Genomic DNA, 21,245 nt, shown 5'->3' with positions numbered 1-21,245 from the left:
TTCTAGGGTTTTTGGGCTGTGATCCCAAACCTTCAGCAGGAAACTTTGGAGTGGCCTGAAATGGAGCCTTGCCCATTAAATGGCTGACATAGTTGAGGTTAGGGTTCCTAGGGCTGACATAACCCTTGTGACCGACATCTCCTGATTTGCCTGTAGTATAGCTACTACATCCTGGATTTTGTTCTTCTTCTGTTCTGGAAAGAAGAGTCTTTGTTCTATTGAATTTATCTGATAACCCAGAAACTGTGCTAGCTGAGCAAAGCTTGACTTGAAGGTTCACAATCCAACCCAGGGTTTCCAAGTGACTGCGGGCTTTGCCTAGGTCTTCTTGCAATCTTTCCCTGGAAGGAGCAAAGAAAAGGAGGTCGTCCAGATATGGGATTACTTAGACTCCTTGAAGATGGAGAGGAGCAAGGCTTTCTGCCATTACCTTCATATATATTTGAGGTGCAGATGAAAGGCCGAAAGGGAAGGCTTTGAATTGCAGATGCAGGACTTCCATCCCCATAGCCACAGCGAACCTCAGGAACTTTTCTGACTGAGGGGCTATGGGAATATGTAGATCAGCATCTCTTAAATCGATCGATACTATGAAGCATCCTTTGGTCAACAGATTCCTGACAGTGAAGATTGAATCCATACAAAATATTTTGTACAGGACTGACCTGTTCAACGGTTTTAGGTGAGAATGAGACAAAACTCCTGGATGACTTCCTTACCAGAAAGATATGGGAATAGAATCCCTGATGTCTTTCTTCTGGTGATACTTGACTCACAACCCCGTCGCATCAAGTCCTTTAATAGGTCTTTGATAGCCAGGGCTTTTGTTGTGTCTTTTGGAAGGTTTGCGACAAAATAGCTTTCTGGAGGAGCATCCAAAAATTATATTTGGTTATCCTGGGACAGTATGGCTAGAATATATTGATTTTATGTCATAGCTACCCGGTGGGGGAGGAAGTTTTGCAGTCTTCCTCCCACAGGCAACAAATCATCATTGTGACTTGCTGGCTGACGTAGGAGGATGCAAAAGGACGCTTCCTTTTCCCCCTAGACCTTTGCACTGACCAATTCTTCCTTTTCCCTGGGGGCTTGCTATCTTGCTCCTTTGAGGTTGAAAAAGACGTTTAGCTGGCCGTTTTCTCTTTTTAACAGGGAATGATCTCTTTTGTTGGCTGTCCTGTCTAAAACTGAGTCTAAATCAGGACCGAACAGTAGATCCCTCATTAACGGAATACCACAAAGCTTGCTTTTGGATGCCGCATCACCAGGCCAAGTCTTCAACCACAGAGCTCTTCTGGCTGAGTTAGCTAGAGCTGCAGACCTTGCTGTCATCCTTATGGATTCTGCTGATGCATTCGCAATGTAGGCTAAAGCCGCTGACAGAGTGGAAAAAGAATCAAGGATCTCTTGTTTGGTCTGTGTGCGGAGACGGAGCAGTCAGATCCCTGCTTTCCTCTATGGGGGAATCGGATGAGAACGAACCGCCTGTCCGATCCGATCCGCTGGATGGATGGAAAATAGGGTTTCAATTTGTCCGGATTTGACGCGGAGATGTCTCCGCTGACATCCGCTGCCCCATAGGGATACATGGAGCATCCGATCAGGTTCGCCTGAAAAACGTTGTTTGTGAAGAGCGAAAGGATTGTATGGTAGCATCAAGCTTCTTTCTAACCGATGTGATTAAATCGCTGCATGCCGTAGAAGCTTCCTCTTTAACCAGGGAGTCAATGCTTGTCTTACATAGTGTTTTCTTCCAACCTTCAGGTAGCTTTGCTTTGCATGAAGGGCATTTCTTTTTAACCATCAGGTCAGAACTCTTAGCCTGCCATAACGAGAAAAAAACACAGACAAACCCTCCCAGTGAATCAACCTATAACCCATTAGGGTCACCCAGGTGCACAGGAAGCATACATAAAACGCCATGTGCCCAGACAGACCACCAGGGGGGAAAAAAAAGAGAGACCGAGAGAGACCTCACAGTAATCAGGGCAAGATGCACAATTCACCCCTTACCTGGGCCTTGCTGGTGCCTTTGCCTGTCCCACTTGCTGCAACGACCACGTCAATAGCAGTGTTGCAGCGTTCACAGATGGCTAGGGATGTCGGTTCCAGACTCCAATAGCAAAGCTGCGCCATACTGGAACCCGAAATAAGCACAAGCTCTGTTCCTCCCCTCTCCCCCTGCGCTTCCGGCGGAATTGACGCTGCGCACCTGCTCCATGAGCGCCGCCCCTCGCCGGATACCTCACTTCCGACCGTCTTACAACTGAAAAGATGGCAGCGCTCTTTAGACAGACAGGGGGGCAGGACTAGGAAGAAAAGAAAGAAGTCCACCGCCGATGTCTGCCGCCGTCCAAAGGGGCTGCACTTACCTGAGCAGTACAGGCTTTCCCTGAGCACCGAAGAGGGAGAGGGAGCCCAGCCAATGCACCAGGTCGCGAGGTATGGGAGGAACAGACTCTCCAATGAAAAAGGTAGGTATGGCGGAGCATTACAAATCCCCTTTTAATATATATATATATATATATATATATATATATATATATATATATACACAGCTGCAAGAAAAAGTATGTGAACCCTTTGGAATGATATGGATTTCTGCACAAATTGGTCATAAAATGTGATCTGATCATCATCTAAGTCATAACAATAGACAATCACAGTCTGCTTAAACTAATAACACACAAAGAATGAAATGTTGCCATGTTTTTATTGAACACACAACAGTATGTGAACCCCTAGACTAATGACATCTCCTAGAGCTAATTGGAGTGAGATGTCAGCCAACTGGAGTCCAATTAATGAGAGGAGATTGGAGGTGTTGGTTACAGCTGCCCTGTTCTATAAAAAACACACACCAGTTCTGGGTTTGCTTTTCACAAGAAGCATTGCCTGATGTGAATGATGCCTCTCACAAAAGAGCTCTCAGAAGACAGATTAAGAATTGTTGACTTGCATAAAGCTGGAAAGGGTTATAAAAGTATCTCCAAAAGCCTTGCTGTTCATCAGTCCACGGTAATACAAATTGGCTATAAATGGAGAAATTTCAGCACTGCTGCTACTCTCCCTAGGAGTGGCCGTTCTGTAAAGATGACTGCAAGAGCACAGCGCAGACTGCTCAATGAGGTGAAGAAGAATCCTAGAGTGTCAGCTAAAGACTTACAAAAGTCACTGGCAAATGCCAACATCCCTGTTAGCGAATCTACAATACGTAAAACACTGAACAAGAATGGATTTCATGGGAGGATACCACAGAGGAAGCCACTGCTGTCCAAACAAAACATTGCTGCACGTTTACAGTTTGCACAAGAGCACCTGGATGTTCCACAGCAGTACTGGCAAAATATTCTGTGAACAGATGAAACCAAAGTTGAGTTTTTTGGAAGAAACACACATCACTATGTGTGGCAAAAAAGAGGCACAGCACACCAACATCAAAACCCCATCCCAACTGTGAAGTATGGTGGTGAGGGCATCATGGTTTGGGGCTGCTTTGCTGCGTCAGGGCCTGGACGGATTGCTATCATCGAAGGAAAAATGAATTCCCAAGTTTATCAAGACATTTTGCAGACATTTTGCAGGAAACCATCTGTCTACCAGCTGAAGCTCAACAGAAGATAGGTGTTGCAACAGGACAATGACCCAAAGCATAGAAGTAAATCAACAACAGAATGGTTTAAACAGAAAAAAATACGCCTTCTGAAGTGGCCCAGTCAGAGTCCTGACCTCAACCCGATTGAGATGCTGTGGCATGACCTCAAGAAAGCGATTCACACCAGACATCTCAAGAATATTGCTGAACTGAAACAGTTCTGTAAAGAGGAATGGTCAAGAACTACTCCTGACCGTTGTTCACGTCTGATCTGCAACTACAGGAAACGTTTGGTTGAAGTTATTGCTGACAAAGGAGGTTCAACCAGTTATTAAATCCAAGGGTTCACATACTTTTTCCACCTGCACTGTGAATGTTTACATGGTGTGTTCAATAAAAACATGCAACATTTCAATCTTTGTGGGTTATTAGTTTAAGCAGACTGATTGTCGATTGTTGTGACTTAGATGATGATCAGATCACATTTCATGACCAATTTGTGCAGAAATCCATATCATTCCAAAGGGTTCACATACTTTTTCTTGCAGCTGTATATAATAGAATTTTTGTAAGAACTTACCGCAAAATTATTTTCTCTGAGTCCTCTGACAGTCGCCACCAACTCATACAATCTGCACGTCTGGCCTTTTCCACAGGATTAAGCTAGGCAGAAGATTTTAGTAGAATATTCACAAAAACTTTGTATAGACACACTTACAGGGGGCTGTCCCTCTGGTCAATACCCCCAGCTAGCTTCATTCAAAATTCAGTTTGGTAGCAAGCAGTATAGAAATCTATGAACCCCAAAGAGGGGTGGGGGGCGGCGACAGTCAGAGGACTCAGAGAAAATAATTTTATGGTAAGTTCTTACAAAAATTCTATTTTCTCTTACGTCCTCTGACAGTCGCCGCCCACTCATACAATCTGCACGTCTGGGACGTCCCAAAGCAGAGTAGATGTGAGGGGTGGAAAAACGTAACCGTCAAGAAAGGCAACGAAGCACCCAGGCCAGAGAAAAGAACCTTTTCTGAACCAGAAAGGTAAACACTGGACAACAAGAAAGCTCAACAGGAGCGAAACCCCAGGAAAACAAACCAAAAAGGGAAAATTCCCAACAGGAGGAGACAGGCCAAAACTACCCTGTCTCCCCTGAAGGATTCAGTAGATGACAGGTAAACCCTGATCGCCCGGACCACATCCAAGGAATGCAAGGCAAACTCCTTAGGATGCTTAGGCTTCGCACACAGCGAAGGTAAGACAATGTCCGCGTTGAGTTGGAAGTCTGAAACCACCTTCGGAAGAAAGGACTGATGAGGTCGCTAACCACTTTATCCCTATGAACAACCAGATAGGGGGAACGGAAAGACAGGGCCGCCAACTCCGACACTCTGCGAGCAGATGTGATCGCCACCAGAAAGGCAACTTTCCGTGACAGCACAGGCAGAGGAATCTCCCGGATGTTCTCAAATGGAGGACGTTGCAAAACGGACAGAACCAAATTCAGGTCCCAAGGAGGCAAGGGTGCCCTCCTAGGGGGAGCCAGATGACGCACCCCTTGAATGAAGGTGCGGATCAAGGAATTCAACGCCAAGGGGCGCTGAAAGAGAATGGCCAGCGCAGACAACTGGCCCTTAATAGTGGTCAGCGCAAGACGCTGCTCCACACCAGTTTGCAGGAAAGCCAACACTCTCGCTACCGAAAAGCAGCATGGATGGAACCCCTGCAAATCGCACCACGCAAAATAAGCCTTCCAGGTACGATAATAAATCTTACCTGAGAATGCCTTCCTGGCCATGAGCAAGGTAGGAATGACCGCCGACGAGAGACCTCTGTCTCTCAAGACCTGGCTTTCAACAGCCACGCCGTCAAAGCCAGCGACTGTAAAGCAGGAAGGAAGATCGGCGCTTGAGACAGAAGATCGTCTCTTAGCGGGAGCCGCCAGGGAGGCTCGACGACCAGTTGTATGATGTCCGCGTTCCAAGACCGGCGCGGCCAGTCCGGGGCCACCAGAATCACCAACCTCTATTCCGAGTCCAACCTGCGAAGGAATCTGGAAAACAACTGAATCGGGGGAAAGGCATAATTCAGCCGATACTGATGCCAAGGCACCACCAACGCGTCCGAGGCGACCGCCAGAGGGTCACGCGTTCGTGCTACGAACCTTCCCACCTTGTTGTTGAGACGAGATGTGAACAGATCCCCGTCCGGGGATCCCCACCGCGCACACAGCATCTGAAACACCTCCGGGTGGAGGGACCATTCCCCTTGGTCCAGGGTCTGGCGACTCAGATAGTCCGCCTGCCAGTTCTCCACACCTGGAATGTGAACTGCCGAAATCGCCGGGACCTGCGTCTCGGCCCAGGACAGAATCTCTGCCATATCCTTGGCCGCCTGGGCACTCCTGGTGCCCCCTTGGTGATTGATGTAAGCCACCGCAGTTGCGTTGTCCATCTGGACATGCACTGGGCAGCCCCGAAGTCGATCCGACCAACGGAGCAAACAGAGCCTGATTGCCTGCATTTCCAAGACATTTATCGGCAGGGAGGATCCCCCCTCCGACTAAGTGCCCTGGGCAGACAACTTGCCCAGAACTCCACCCCAGTCCGACAGGCTGGCGTCCGTGGTGACCACAGTCCATAGCAAGGGACGAAAGGACTTGCCTTCCTTCAGAGCCGGAGACTGGAGCCACCACAGGAGATCCGATCTGACTAGGGGGCTCAAAGCAATCCTCCCGTCCAAAGACTTAGGATGTCTGTCCCACCGGAGCAGAATCTCCGCTTGAAGAGATCTCCTGTGAAACTGTGCAAATGGCATCGCCTTGAAAGCTGACACCATCAAGCCCAGGGACCGCATGCAGGTCAGAAGCGAGGAGAACTCATCCCTGAGAGACCTGACCTCAGCCTGCAGGATCCGGAGCTTGTCCTCCGGAAGAAAGACCTTCGCCTGTGCGGAATCCAGAATCATCCCCAGGTAAGGGAGGCGAACAGAAGGGGACAAAGTCGACTTCTGAAAATAGATGGTCCACCCGAACTCCTGGAGCGTCTGAACCGTGATCGACAGATCGCGCAACAGAGTGGCACTGGAGCTCGACCTTAATAGGAGGTCGTTCAGGTAACCGAGGATGGCAATCCCCTGTACCCGCAACAAGGCTAGAACAGGAGCCAACACTTTGGTAAAAACCCTTGGAGCCGAAGCGAGGCCGAAAAGGCAACGCCACGAACTGATAGTGCTCCTCCGCTATTGCGAATCGGAGGTACCTCTGATGACCCTCGTAAAAAGGGATGTGTAGATACGCATCCTTGAGGTCGATGGAAGCCAGGAAATCCCCTGGACTCAGGGATGCCACCACTGACCGCAGGGACTCCATTCGGAACTTCTGAACCTGCACAAAGCGGACGCACCTTGCCCTCCTTTCTGGGCACTGTGAACAGATTTGAGTAAAAACCCCGAAACCTGTCCCGCTGTGGAACCGGGACAACCACCCCTTGGGCGAGGAGATCCTGAACCGCCCGATGGAGATCTCGGAAACGATCGGGGGTTAAATGAAGATTTGAGGGAAAGAAACTGTCTGCGGGGCGAGATCGAAACTCGATCTTGTAACCTAAACGAATGAGTTCTTGAACCCACCTGTCCTGAATCTTGGACAGCCAAGGCTCAGGAAAACAACGCAGACGTCCCCCCACCCCTGAAACGGGTGAGGGTACCCCTTCAGGACGAGGGCCAGTGTGCCAGTGTGGGCGGCTTTTGACTTGCCCGCCCAAGGCTTCTTCTGGCCCCTAGGGGCCTTGAAGGACTTACCTTTGTCTTGTGCCTTGAAGGCAGGAAAGGACCCCTGGTTAGGTTTAAAGGAGGGACCCGCTTACCGCGGAAAGACTTGCCCCTGGACACCTGGGGCAAAAGAGTGCTCTTGCCCCCAGTGAGCCCCTTGACCAGTTGATCCAGAGAGTCCCCAAAAAGACAAGTCCCCGCATAAGGGATGTCAGACACTGTCTTCTTGGAAGACTGGTCGGCCGTCCAGCTTTTTAACCAAACGATGCGACTAATCGCAACTGCGACTGCTGAAAGTTGAGCGACTAAAGGGGCCTCATCTAAGGCCGCGTCACACAGGTACAGAACGGCCTGGCCCATTTGATCCACCATCTCCAGAGCAGCAGGAGAGGCGGAGTCAGCAATTAGAGTGCGCTTAATTGCCTTGGCCCACTCCACAACAGCCTGAGAGACCTTTAACAAAGCGAACACGGGTTTCAGCAAGGAACCCGCTACCAGATAGATGTGGCGGGAAAGCGTTTCCACCCGCCTATCCGCCGGGTCTTTAAACACCAGAGAATCCTCCACAGGCATTAAAGTGGCTTTATTTAATCTGGACACAGTGTGGTCCACCTTAGGAGCTGCAGTCCAGCAAGAATCCACCGGATCCGCAAAGGGATAACGGTACTGAAATCTCTTTGGCACCACAAAATTATGTTTTATACAGCGCCATTGTTCATTCACGGTTTCGTGAAACTCTGCGGGACATGGAAAAACCTGACCCGATTTTTGGGCTTTGCAGGTTCCAAAGGAAGACCACTTACCCGACAGGTGGGGCTCATCATCCAAATTTAAAGTGTCCTTAACAGAGCTAACGGTCCCGTGCTGATCCTGAGGAGGAATCCTCCTCTTCCACATCCGACTGAGAGGACTGAGAGCCCTCAGGGGGTACACTGGCCATGGCAACCAAATCTGGCTCTGAATCAGAAGACTGAGAGGGCATAGGCCTTTTCTTAGAAGCCCGGTCAGACATCAATAAATCCACTTTTGATGCTAAAGTCACAAGTGCAGCAGTAAGTGAGACTATAGCAGAGGATTCAGGAGTACCTGAACCCTCCACCAGATCTGGGGGGAAAATTGCTATCCTGGGACTCCATAATAGCAAACTCAATTTAAATGACGCTGTCCCTTTAAATCGGCGATTCCCGCGGTCCCCACTGCAAATGGAGATCAAGTCCTGTGCTACAGGAAACTGCAAAAAATGAATGCTAGCAGGAATGCAGGCCAGGAAATACAGTAAAAGCCCCCCACAGAGTGCTATACTTGCCCCACGCTGCTGAACGATCTGAAGGGAAAAAAGAGGAAGTGACCTCACGCCCCTAGAGGCAGAAACAGCCCTGATCCACATAAAAATGGTTGCCAATACAAGTCTACCGGAAAAGCTCTGGGAAAATGGCTGCTGTCCACACAAGGACATTTGCCCACACTAAAGTTGGCGCCCGATCGGTGCCAAAAGCATAGTAGAAAATGGCTGCTGTCCTCACTATGAGGCCAAACAGCCTGCCCACACCTAAAATGGTGGCCGCACGGTTTTGCGCCAAAAGCGGCCCCCACACACCATGTACTGTTCCCCAAATAGTTGCACAAGCACCTCAGGGACATAGGAGACCCCCGCAACCCCCCATACAGCAGGGGAACCGGCACGGTGCCCCCGCAGGGAAAGGGAAGGGACACACAGGGACCGCACCTACAGACATGAGGGGTACATCACAGAACCCATACCGAACTGCCATCCCCATAAAAACAGAGGGCCCACATACACACCCCGACAGACATGTCAGAGACAGAGGGGTATCATGGTACTCACCGGTCCAGCGAAAACGTGGGCACCACTCTGCGACAGGAAGCCTCCCACCCTGAGTGGGGGGTGTCGTCAGCCAAAGGGGACGCTAGCAACACGCTGGCGTACCGCAGTTGAGACATCCCGGCGAAGATAGCAACTTCGCAGGCTCGACCCTAAGGTCAGGAACATAGTCGTTTGCGAGGCCTGGGCGTACCAATAACCTGCTAACGCTCGATGGCAGGCTGGGATTCCGTAAGGCTCTAGAATAACCAGTGTGATTTCCAGCTCCGCAAAAGCTGTAGTCTTCCGAAGTCCGACTAACTAAGCGCAGGAACAAATAAAAAGCTATCTTTTAAAAGAAAAAATACTTTTCTAGAGAGAAAACATAAAAAGAAAAAAGCTGAGACCGCAGCCCCAGCCAGGGAAAAGCCAGCCTACTCCTAAGCTAGGCAGCAGCAAACTGAATTGGGAATGAAGCTAGCTGGGGGTATTGACCAGAGGGACAGCCCCCTGTAGGTGTGTCTATACAAAGTGTTTGTGAATATTGTAACAAAATCTTCTGCCTGCAGATTGTATGAGTGGGCGGCGACTGTCAGAGGACGTAAGAGAAATATATATTTTTATATATTTTTTTTATTATTAATTTTTATTTAAAATATATATTTTTTTATCCTTTTGTGGCTTGTTGCTATGGTCCTTCGTATAAATATATATATAATTTTATTATTATTATTTTATTATTATTTTATATAATTTTTAAAAGTTTTTAAAAAAAAAGTTTTAACATTCTATTAATCTTATGGTAGTGTCTATTGGCTCCATATGGAAATGTATTGGGCAATCTACATTGGGTTGCTTGTAAGTCCCTTGTTTTCCCCCCTACCACATGGGATGGATTACCTCCGGGTCTGGCCCTTTAAGATAATTGAGATTGCTGGGGTTATGTATAAAAAGGAGGCTGGGGAGGAGCAGGTGTAGGACCTGAAGGAGGTTTTGCCTCCGAAACATGTTGTCTTGGCAACCATCTAGCATCACAAGTGATCCTTCTAACCCTTGTCTGGTATCCAGCGTTACCTTGGCCGAGACTGAGGCGCACATGCACAGTCCAGAGTAGCCAGCGGGTCTGTGCGCAGGCGCACAGCTGACCTGCACGCAGGCACCTGGCGGGGAGACCGGAGACAGACGGACCAGCAGTGGCGGTGTCCTGGGCTGATTGTTGGTTGCAGGGCCTACCGGAGGTCATCCGAGAGGGAGAGGGGGAGAAGGTCCTTGCTGAAGCGCCTGTCATTGTGATTGGACATGTTAGTTCGATTGAACTGTATTGTGTTATGTGTTTATAATAAACGTTATCACGCGAGGTCGGCTGTACGCTGTTTGTCTCCTTCCTGCAGCTGTGTCTCTATGGTTGAGCAGGAAGCCTGGTCTCTCAGGACAGCACCTAAGAGTTCCTGACTCCCCACTGGGTGTTCCTCAGCCAGAGGAAACACAAAAACTGATTGGCTGTGGGGAGAAGCATCCTTTTAAAGTTTGTTTGAAGTCCTGTTGGCAAGTGGGAGGAGCCATCTCTCAAGGTGCTCTCCTGAAAGACGTTTAGGGAAAACGGTTTGCTATAATTGCTTATGAAGTGTTAAAAGTGTTAACTGGAGTTCGGCTTCAATTTGTTAGTGTATTTAAATCTGCTAGTCCATCCAACACTCCCCTCCCCCGAGATTAACAATGCTGCTGTCCTAAAGTGCCTCTGTGATCCTTCATCCAGAGTGGGGGCACTTTAACCACTTAAGCCCCGGAAAATTTTACCCCCTTCCTGACCAGACCCCTTTTTTCAACTTGGCACTTTGTGACTTTAACTGACAATTGCGCGGTCAAGCAATGCTGTACCCAAACAAAATTTACGTCCTTTTTTCCTCACAAACAGAGCTTTCTTTTGGTGGTATTTGATCACCTCTGCGCTTTTTATTTTTTGCGATATTAATAAAAAAACGAGAATTTTGCGAAAAAATTACATTTTCAACTTTGTCTTTTAAAAAATATCCAATATACTCAATTTAGGTCATATTTTTTGGCCAAAATGTGTTTAGCTACATGTTTTTGACAAAAAAAATCTCAATGAGCGTATTTTTATTGGTTTGCGCAAAAGTTATAGCGTCTACAAACTATGGTGTAAATACTGAAATTTACGCAGCTTTAATTTCTGACTGCCTATGGCTTCTTTCACACGGTCCGCCTCCGCAGGCGGATCCGTGTTGCTCAGCGGGGATCGATCCGCGATCCCCGCTGAGCCGGGTGGATGACAGCTCCGTCTCAGCTTGCAGAGCGGAGAGGGAGGCGTCTCAGCCCCCGCTGCCCTCTATGGGGGATCGGAGGAGAGCGGACCGCTTGTCCGCTCTCATCAGATCCGCTCCGCTCCGATTACTGAACGGATGGAAAAATAGTGTTTCCATCCGTCCAGATTTCAGCACAGGATCGGATGCGGATGGCAGCGGGTGTCAGCGGAGGCGACCTCCGCTGACACCCGCTGCCCCATAGAGCTGCATGGAGGATCTGATCAGATCTGCCTAAAAAACTGACAGGCGGATCTGATCGGACCGCCCGTGTGAAAGAGCCCTATCTTATTTCATGAAGTGCTAAAATGGCAGGGCAGTACAAAACCCCCCCAAACTACCACTTTTTGGAAAGTAGACATCCTAAGAAATGTCCTGATAGGCATGTTGAGCTCATTGAATATTTAATTTTTTTGTCACAGGTGTTTGAAAAATGACTAAAAAAAAAATTTATTTTTACACAAAGTTGTCATTGAAATGATATATTGCTCACACATGCCATGGGTATATGTGTAATTACACCCCAAAATATATTCTGCTGCTTCTCCTGAGTACAGGGATATCACATATGTGAGACTTTTTCAGAGCCTAGCAGTATACGGGTGCCCGAAATCAAATCACCACCATCAGAATTTCAAAGGGCGTAAATTTTTCATTGCATTTTCTCACTACCTATAACGGAGGCCCTGAAATGTCAAGATACCACAAAACACCCCCCAAATGACCCCATTTTGGAAAGTAGACACCCCAAGCTGTTTGCTGAGAGGCATGGTGAGTCCATGGAATATGCTTGGGGTGTCTAGCTTGGGGTGTCTACTTTCCAAAATGGGGTCATTTTGGGGGTTTTGTGCTATCTTGGAATTTTAGGTCCTCCGAAACTGTGACAGGTAGTGCAGAGGTGACATGCGCAATTTACGCCATTAGAAAACCTGAGAGTGTTGATTGGTTTTCGCGGTCCTGTACACAGCTAGGCTCCCAAAAGTCTCACACATGGGGTATCCCTGTACTCAGGGGAAGCAGTAGAATGTATTTTTGGGTGTCATTCCACATATACCCATGGCATGTGTGAGCAATTTATCATTTAGTGACAACTTTGTGTTAAAAAAAAATGTAATTTTCCCGAAACTGGTGGCAAAATATAAACTATTCCATGGACTCATCATGCCTCTCAGCTAATAGCTTGGAGTGTCTACTTTGCAAAATGGGGTCATTTGGGGGGGTTTTGTGCTATCTTGAAATTTCAGGACCTCTGAAACTGTGACAGGTAGTGCAGTGGTAAAATCAGCAATTTACGCCATTAGAAAACATGAAGATGGGGATTGGTTTTCGGGGTCGCGTACACAGTTAGGCTCCCAAAAAGTTTCACACATGTGGTATCCCTGTACTCAGGAGAAGCAGCACAATGTATTTTGGGGTGTCATTTCACATATACCCATGGCATGTGTGAGCAATATATCATTTAGTGACAACTTTGAGTAAAAAAACAACAAAAAAAAGAAATAATAATTTTCCCAAAAATTGTGGCAAAATATAAAATATTCCATGGACTCACCATGCCTCTCAGCAAATAGCTTGGAGTGTCTACTTTGCAAAATGGGGTCATATGGGGGGGTTTTGTGCTATCTTGAAATTTCAGGGCGTCTGAAACTGTGACAGGTAGTGCAGAGGTAAAATAAGCAATTTACACCATTAGAAAACTTGAAGATGGGGATTGGTTTTCGGGGTCCCGTACACAGCTAGGCTCCCAAAAAGTCTCACACATGTGGTATCCCTGTACTCAGGAGAAGCAACAGAATGTATTTCGGGGTGTCATTTCACATATTCCCATGGCATGCGTGAGCAATATATCATTTAGTGACAACTTTCTGTAAAAAAAAACAAAAAAAAAACCAAATTGTCATCTTCCCGAAACTTAGGGCAAAATATAAAATACTCCATGGACTCAATATGCCTCTCAGCAAATAGCTTTGGGTGTCTACTTTTCAAAAAGGGGTCATTTGGGGGGTGTTTGAACTGTCCCGGCATTTTATGCTCAATCTTAGCCACATATCACCCACTCTTCTAACCACTTGAAAACCAAGCCTTTTCTGTGACTTTTTGTTTACATGAAAAAATATTTTTTTTTACTAGAAAATTACTTTGAACCCTCAAACATTATATATTTCTTTAAAGCAGAGGCCCTATAGAACAAAATGGTGGATGTTGCAAATTTTTTTGTCACACGGTATTTGTGCACAGATTTTCCAAACGCAATTTCTGCGAAAAAAATATTTATTTTTTACATTTATTGCACAAATACACTATATAATTCCAATTTGTTTGGTAAAATTTAAAAGATGATCTTATGCCGAGTACATAGATACCAAACATGACATGCTTTAAAAATTTGCGCACTCCTGTGCAGCGGCAACAACTTAGTACATTTTTAAAACCCTTTAAAAGTCTTTACAGGTTACCACTTTAGACTTACAGAGGAGGTCTACTGCAGGAATTACTGCACTCGACCTGGCATTCACGGCGATACCTCACATGCAATTGCGGTTTACATATGACACTAGACCAACGCTTGCGTGCGCCATTGCGCGCAAGCACGGGGGGGCTTTTTTTTTTTTTTTTGCTTTTTTGTGTTATTTTGACACCTTTCCTTTCATTTTTTTTTTAAAATAATTTTTATTGTTATCACAGTGAATTTAAATATCCCCTGTGATAGCAATCTGTAGTGACAGGTGCTCTTTTTTAAAAAAAATTGGGGTCTTTTAGACTCTAGATCTCTCTTCTGACCTTAACGCAACTGACCACACCAAAATTGGTGTGATAAAATACTTTCCCAATTTCCCAATGGCCCTGTTTATTTCTGGCGAAACAGAAGTCATGAAATGCTCGTAGCTTCCGGTATCTTAGGCCATAGAGATGATTGGAGCCATTTTCATCTCCAATTAGCTCTATGGTCAGATAATTGAACCACCGGCTGCACTCTCGGGTTAACCGGTGGGACAGGAGAGCCCGAGAAAAACCACAGAAGGCGGCAGAAGGCGGCGTTGGGGGGGGGAGTCCCCTCCCACTGCATGTAAAAGCAGTCTAGCGGCCAATTATCCGCTAGGATTGCTTTTACATGTAAGTCGACCGCTGGCTGTAAAAAACGATACCAAGATGATGCCTAAATCTGCAGGCATCATTCTGGTATAACCACTCAAAGTCCAGCAACGTATCAGTACATTGCTGGTCCTTGTTTGGCATATAGTGTAGGTTTTTTTTTTTTTTTTTCATGCAGCCTGTGGGCTTAACGAAAAAAAAGAGAACCTATCAGAAATCAGCACAGGAATATTGTGTAGTATTACCCATCATTAACCGCCCAAACATCCACCCACTGAATTTAATGACGGGTATACACGACAATATTCTACGTATACCTAAATAGTATTTTAACTGCAGTGCTGAAATCAGAAAATCACCACAACTGCTGCTAGCAAAGGTATCCATATATGCTGTTCGCAAACACTGTTTGTGTCAGAATATATAAAATCAATGTGGCAGCCGACGAGTACCTGCAAGAGAAACAGGTTAACAAAAGAATGAAAAACAAAGTACAGTAAAAGTACAGTAGGAAGAGTAGAAGAACATAAAAAATGACTGACACGACAACTGTTTTTGTATTTTTTTATTTTTTTTTTTTGGAACACTTTTTTTTCTGTGTACTGCGATTTTCCAGCTTGGGTCTCTAAAAATGTCAATCTTTCGAGACCCTGTGTTTGTGTGCCCTACACTGTGTCGTGCTGTACCCTACACTAATACTCTACTAGTGTATGGTAGCGCTCGAAACATTCCCTGATGCAGAGACCAGGTTGGTCAGGACATCTGGGACAATAGTAGCGGGTGTCACGCCTAAATCCGCGCCTGCTACAGACACGACATCTTCTTTGGGGGTAAGTTTGAGTAGGGGTACGCGGGAGGACATGTGGAAAATGTCTCTCATGCAGCCGGCTCGCTGCATCTGGAAGGGGAAGTTGGGCAGGCATGCCTCCTGGGTACAGGTAGGCAAGGATGATCTCTTCCTGGAATTCCCGGAAGGATCCAGTTCGTCCTGACGCCCTGTATAGGACAAAGGCGTTCAGCATAGCCAATTGGAATAAATAAACAGACACTTTTTTGTACCAGCGTCTGGATTTACGGGCAACTAAATACGGCGCCAAAAGCTGGTCGTTAAGGTCCACCCCTCCCATATTAAGGTTTTATTCGTGGGGTTTCTCCATAATGCCAGTTGCTGTATGAATTTGGATCGTCGTGTCTGGGTGAAGGGAGGACAGAACATAAAACATCCCGTGTATCCCTCCACTTCACCGCAAGCAATTTGTCCGTTTTCAAGCAGGCTCTCTCCCCCCGACTAAGACGGGATGCTACAAGCCGTTGGGGGAAGCCCCAGCGTTTAGGTCGCACGGTGCCACATGCGCCAATTTGTAATTCGAGCAGGGGACTAAATAGTGGCACGCTTGTGTAAAAGTTGTCCACGTACAAATGGTACCCCTTTCTGGATAAGGGTGACCCCAAGTCCCAAACTATCTTGCCACTGCTCCCTATGTAGTCTGGGCAGTTGGGGGGCTCCACACAGCTATCTTTTCCCTCATAGACCCGGAAACTAACTGTATAACCTGTGGCCCTGTTACACAGTTTATACAGCTTGACCCCGTACTTGGCACGCTTGCTGGGGAGGTACTGTTGTTTCATAGCAAGGCGGCCAGTAAATTTAATCAGGGACTCGTCAACGCAGACAACTTGTGTTGAACAAGGCTGCAAACCGCTGATTGAAGTGGTCTATGAGGGGCCGAATTTTGTGGAGCCGATCATATGCAGGGTCTCCCCGAGGACGACAGATTTCATTGTCGCTGAAATGCAAAAATCGCAGAATTTGCTCGTATCTCGCCCTGGACATGGAGGCAGAGTACATGCGCATAAGGTGCAGTGGGCTAGTGGACCAATATAGCCGCAATTCACTCTGTTTGGTTATGCCCATGTTGAGGGAAAGGCCCAAATGCAGCCACCACATCTAACAATTGGTAAGCTGAAATATATTACATTTTTGGTTTTGGATTTAGTATCACTTTAGGTACATTATAACATTGTTGCAGTCTCTCCCAGTCTCCTATAACACATCAGTAGTGTAAAAAGCGTTCTGTAACGGCAGGTCCCTTGTACTGTTCAGCAGTTTCCTCTGTAATACGACAGCTCTTTTGCAATAGCAGCTCTGTTCTGTAATGTGATCATCTCATATTACAGAAAAGCAGTAACAATGGGTTTCAGATTTCGCTGATTATCTAAAGAATCTGGTCACACAAAAAACATAAATCTCACATAATTATAACCATTTTTTCTTACTTTATAATCCACTTTTTTCCATTATGAAAGCCAAAAAGATAGTATTTCCCCCCTATCTGTGGAGGCAATTTTTATCTAGCCCAAAACCACCCTTGACTGCCTATGTAAAGCAACCCAGCTTGAACATGCATCCCTAAAGTACAACTATGTTTTTTTTTTTTTTTTTTTTAGTTTTGGACAGAACAGAGAGGGATTATCATATATGATAATATATATATATACATGATCATATCATGAGGGTCCTCATTAGGGAGATTCACCCTCTCTATTTGTCTTGTTTACCATTATCATTGAAAGTAAAAGAAAATCCCTAAGGTTGGGTTGTCCCCAGATAAGTAATAGAGGGAAAAAAGTCTTCCAATGGGGACACTAGTTCTTTTGAGCTGGGGATACCCTTAATTTGCAGGGGTTTCCTCTCAATTCCTGTTTTTTTTTTGGGACAAGAAATTAAGAAAAATCTCCCCAAAAATGAAGACACAGATGGCAAAAATAGAATTTTTGTAGGAACTTACCGTAAAATTATTTTCTCGGAGTCCTCGGACAGTCGCCGCCCACTCATACAGTCTTCACTACTGGGTATTGGTCTTATCCACAGGAGTAAGCTAGGCAGAAGATTTTGTTAGAAACATTCACAAAAACTTTGCATAGACACACCTATAGGGGGCTGTCCCTCTGGTCCAATACCCCCCTGCTAGCAGCATTCCCAATTCAGTTTGGTAGCAAGCAGTAGATAGTCCATGATCCCCAAAAGAGGGGTGGGGGGCGGCGACTGTCAGAGGATTCAGAGAAAAGAATTTTACGGTAAGTTCTTACAAAAATTCTATTTTCTCTTACGTCCTTTGACAGTCGCCGCCCACTCATACAGTTTTCACTACTGGGATGTCCCAAAGCAGTGTAGATGTGAGGGGTGGGAAACGTAACCGTCTCAAAGGCAACGCAGCACCCAAATCAGAGAAAAGAACCTTATCTGAACCAGAAAGGTAACACACTGGGTAACAGGAAAACTCAACAGGAGCGAACAAACCCAGGAAAGCAAAATAAAGAGGGGAAAAAACCCCAACAGGAGGGGACAGGCTAAAAAAATGCCATTTCTGCCCTAAGGCACTGCCGCACTCAGAACTTTGCAGCCAAAGGAGGCATCTGCCGATGCCAAAACATCAAGTTTGGAAAAGTTTGTAAAGGTGTGCACTGACGACCAGGTAGCCGCTTTGCACGCCTGGGACACCGACGCCTGATGGCGAAAGGCCCAAGACGCACTCACCACTCTGGTAGAGTGCGCCGTGACAGGGAAGGGCGGTTCCCTAAGCGAATAAGCCTGTACAATCGTCTGTCTGATCCATTTAGAAATGGTTGCCGCAGACGCAGCCATACCCTTCCGAGGTCCCTCAGGAAGGACAAAAAGAGAATCCGACTTTCTGAAGGATTCAGGCGACGACAGGTAAACCCTGATCGCCCGGACTACATCCGAGGAATGCAAGGCAAACTCCTTAGGATGCTTAGGATTCGCACACCGCGAAGGCAAGACAATGTCCTCATTGAGATGGAAATCAGACACCACCTTTGGAAGGAAAGATTGATGAGGTCGCAAGACCACCTTATCACTATGAACAACCAGGTAGGGAGAGCGGCAAGATAGGGCCGCCAACTCCGACACTCTGCAAGCAGATGTGATCGGCACCAGAAAAGCGACTTTCCGTGACAGCGCAGGCAGAGGAAAATGTTCTCAAATGGAGGACGTTGCAAAACGGACAAAACCAATTTGAAGTCCCAAGGAGGCAAGGGTGCCCTCCTAGGGGGAGCCAGATGACGCACCCCTTGAATAAAAGGTGCGGATCAAAGAGTTTGACGCCAAGGGGCGCTGGAAAAGACTGACCAGCGCAGATAACTGACCCTTGATAGTCGTCAGTGCAAGACGCTGGTCCAGACCAGATTGCAGGAAGGCCAACACCCTCGCCACCGAAAAGGAGCGAGGATGGAAACCCTGCGATTCGCACCAGGCAAAATAAACTTTCCAGGTACCATAAAAAATCTTACCGGACGAGGCCTTCCTAGCCTTGAGTAAGGTAGGAATGACCGCCGACGAGAGACCCCGATCTCTCAAGACCTGGCTTTCAACAGCCACGCCGTTAAAGCCAGCGACTGTAAAGCAGGATGGAAGATCGGCCCCTGAGACAGCAGATCGTGGGAGCCGACAAGGAGGCTCGACGACCAGTTGCATGATGTCTACGTACCAAGACCGGCGCGGGCAGTCTGGGGCCACTAGAATCACCAACCTTGGTTCCGAGACCAACCTGCGAAGGAACCTGGACAACTGAATTGGGGGGAAGGCATAAATCAGGCGATACCGATTCCAAGGCACCACCAGCGCGTCCGAGGCGTCTGCCAGAGGATCGCGTGTTCTTGCCACGAACCTTCCCACCTTGTTGTGTAGATGAGACGCGAACAGATCCACGTCCGGGGATCCCCATCGCGCACACAGCATCTGAAACACCTCCGGGTGTAGGGACCATTCCCCCTGGTCCAGGGTCTGACGGCTCAGATAGTCGGCCTGCCAATTCTCCACACCTGGAATGTGAACTGCCGAAAGCGTTGAGACCTGCGTCTCGGCCAAAGAAAGAATCTCGGTCACTTCCTTGGTCGCCCGGGCACTCCTGGTGCCCCCTTGGTGATTGATGTAAGCCACCGCAGTTGCGTTGTCCGTCTGCACACGCACAGGGCGGCCCCGAAGCCGATCCGACCAACGGAGCAAACAGTCTGATCGCTCTCAGTTCCAAGACATTTATCGGTAGAGAAGATTCCTCCTCCGACCAAGTGCCCTGGGTAGACAAATTGCCCAGAACGCCACCCCAGCCCGATAGGCTGTCGTCCGTGGTGATCACAGTCCATAACAACGGCCGGAAGGATTTCCCTTCCGTCAGAGCCAGAGACTGGAGCCACCACAGAAGATCCGCTCTGACTTGGTGGCTCAAAGATATCCTCCTGTCCAAGGACTGAGGATGCCTTTCCCACATGGCCAGAATCTCCGCTTGCAGAGATCGTGTGTGAAACTGTGCAAATGATATCGCCTCGAAGGCTGACACCATCAATCCCAGGGACCGCATGCAGGTCCTGAGCGATGAGGATACGTTGTCTCTGAGGGACCTGACCTCGTTCTGTAGAGTCCGGAGTTTGTCCTCTGGCAGGAAGACATTCGCCTGGGCTGAGTCCAGAACCATCCCCTGGTAAGGGAGGCGAACAGAAGGAGACAATGTCGACTTCTGAAAATTGATGGTCCACCCGAACTCCTGGAGCATCAGAACCGTGGTTGACAGATCGTGCAACAGAGTGGCACTGGAACTTGACCTTAACAGGAGATCGTCCAGATATCCAAGAATTGCAATCCCCTGCGCCCGCAACAGAGCTAGGACAGGAGCCAACACTTTGGTAAACACCCTTGGAGCCGAAGCGAGACCGAAAGGCAACGCCACAAACTGATAGTGCTCCTCTGCGATTGCAAATCGGAGGTACCTCTGATGACCTTCGTAAATGGGGATGTGTAAATACACATCCTTGAGGTCGATGGAAGCCAGGAAATCCTCCGGGCTCACGGAGGTCACCACCGATCGGAGGGATTCCATGCGGAACTTTTGAACCCGCACGAAGCGGTTCAGAAACTTTAAGTCCAGAATTGGACGCACCTTGCCCTCCTTTCTGGGCACCGTGAATAGATTAGAGTAGAAACCCCAAAACCTGTCCCAATGTGGCACCGGGACGATCACCCCCTGGGCGAGGAGATCCTGAACCACCCGATCTCTGAAATGATCTGGGGTCAAATGAAGATTTGGGGGAAAGAATGGGTCTGCTGTGCGCGAGCGAAATTCGATCTTGTACCCTGACCGAATGAGTTCCTGAAACATCTGTCCTGAATCTTGGCCAGCCAAGGTCCGTGAAAACAGCACAGATGTCCCCCCACCCCGGAAACGGGTGAGGGCGCCCCTTCAGGTCGAGGCGGGCTGGGCCGCCGTGCCAGTGTGGGCGGCTTTTGGCTTGCCCGCCCAAGGGTTCTTCTGGCCACCAGAGGCCTTGAAGGATTTGCCCTTGTCTTGTGCCTTGAAGGCACGAAAGGACCCCTGGTTAGGTTTAAAGGAAGGGCCCTGCTTACTGCGGAAAGACTTGCCCCTGGACACCTGGGGCAGCAGTGTGCTTTTACCCCCAGTGACCCCCTTAACCAATTCGTCCAGTGAGTCCCCAAAAAGGTGATTCCCTGCATAAGGGATGTCAGACACCGTCTTCTTGGAAGTCTGGTCGGCTGACCAGCTTTTTAACCACACGATGCGACGGATCGTCACTGCGACCGCAGATAAGCGGGAGACTAAAGGGGCCTCATCTA

At 47.7% G+C, this 21,245-nt stretch overlaps 1 protein-coding gene across 1 annotated transcript in view; it reads right to left on the bottom strand.

The window, feature by feature from the left end:
* Window positions 1-21,245, bottom strand: part of POLN (DNA polymerase nu) — a 560,717-nt gene that overhangs the window by 491,095 nt on the left and 48,377 nt on the right. Inside the window, exon 3 of the mRNA XM_082249983.1 lies at window positions 31-341. Within this exon, the coding sequence (XP_082106109.1) occupies window positions 31-341 (311 nt within the window). The remainder of the gene's footprint in view (window positions 1-30; window positions 342-21,245) is intronic.

Source organism: Pelophylax lessonae (genome assembly GCF_965119305.1).
Source record: "Pelophylax lessonae genome assembly, chromosome: 1".
Taxonomy (NCBI): domain Eukaryota; kingdom Metazoa; phylum Chordata; class Amphibia; order Anura; family Ranidae; genus Pelophylax; species Pelophylax lessonae.
This window is presented reverse-complemented; position numbering and strand designations above follow the sequence as displayed.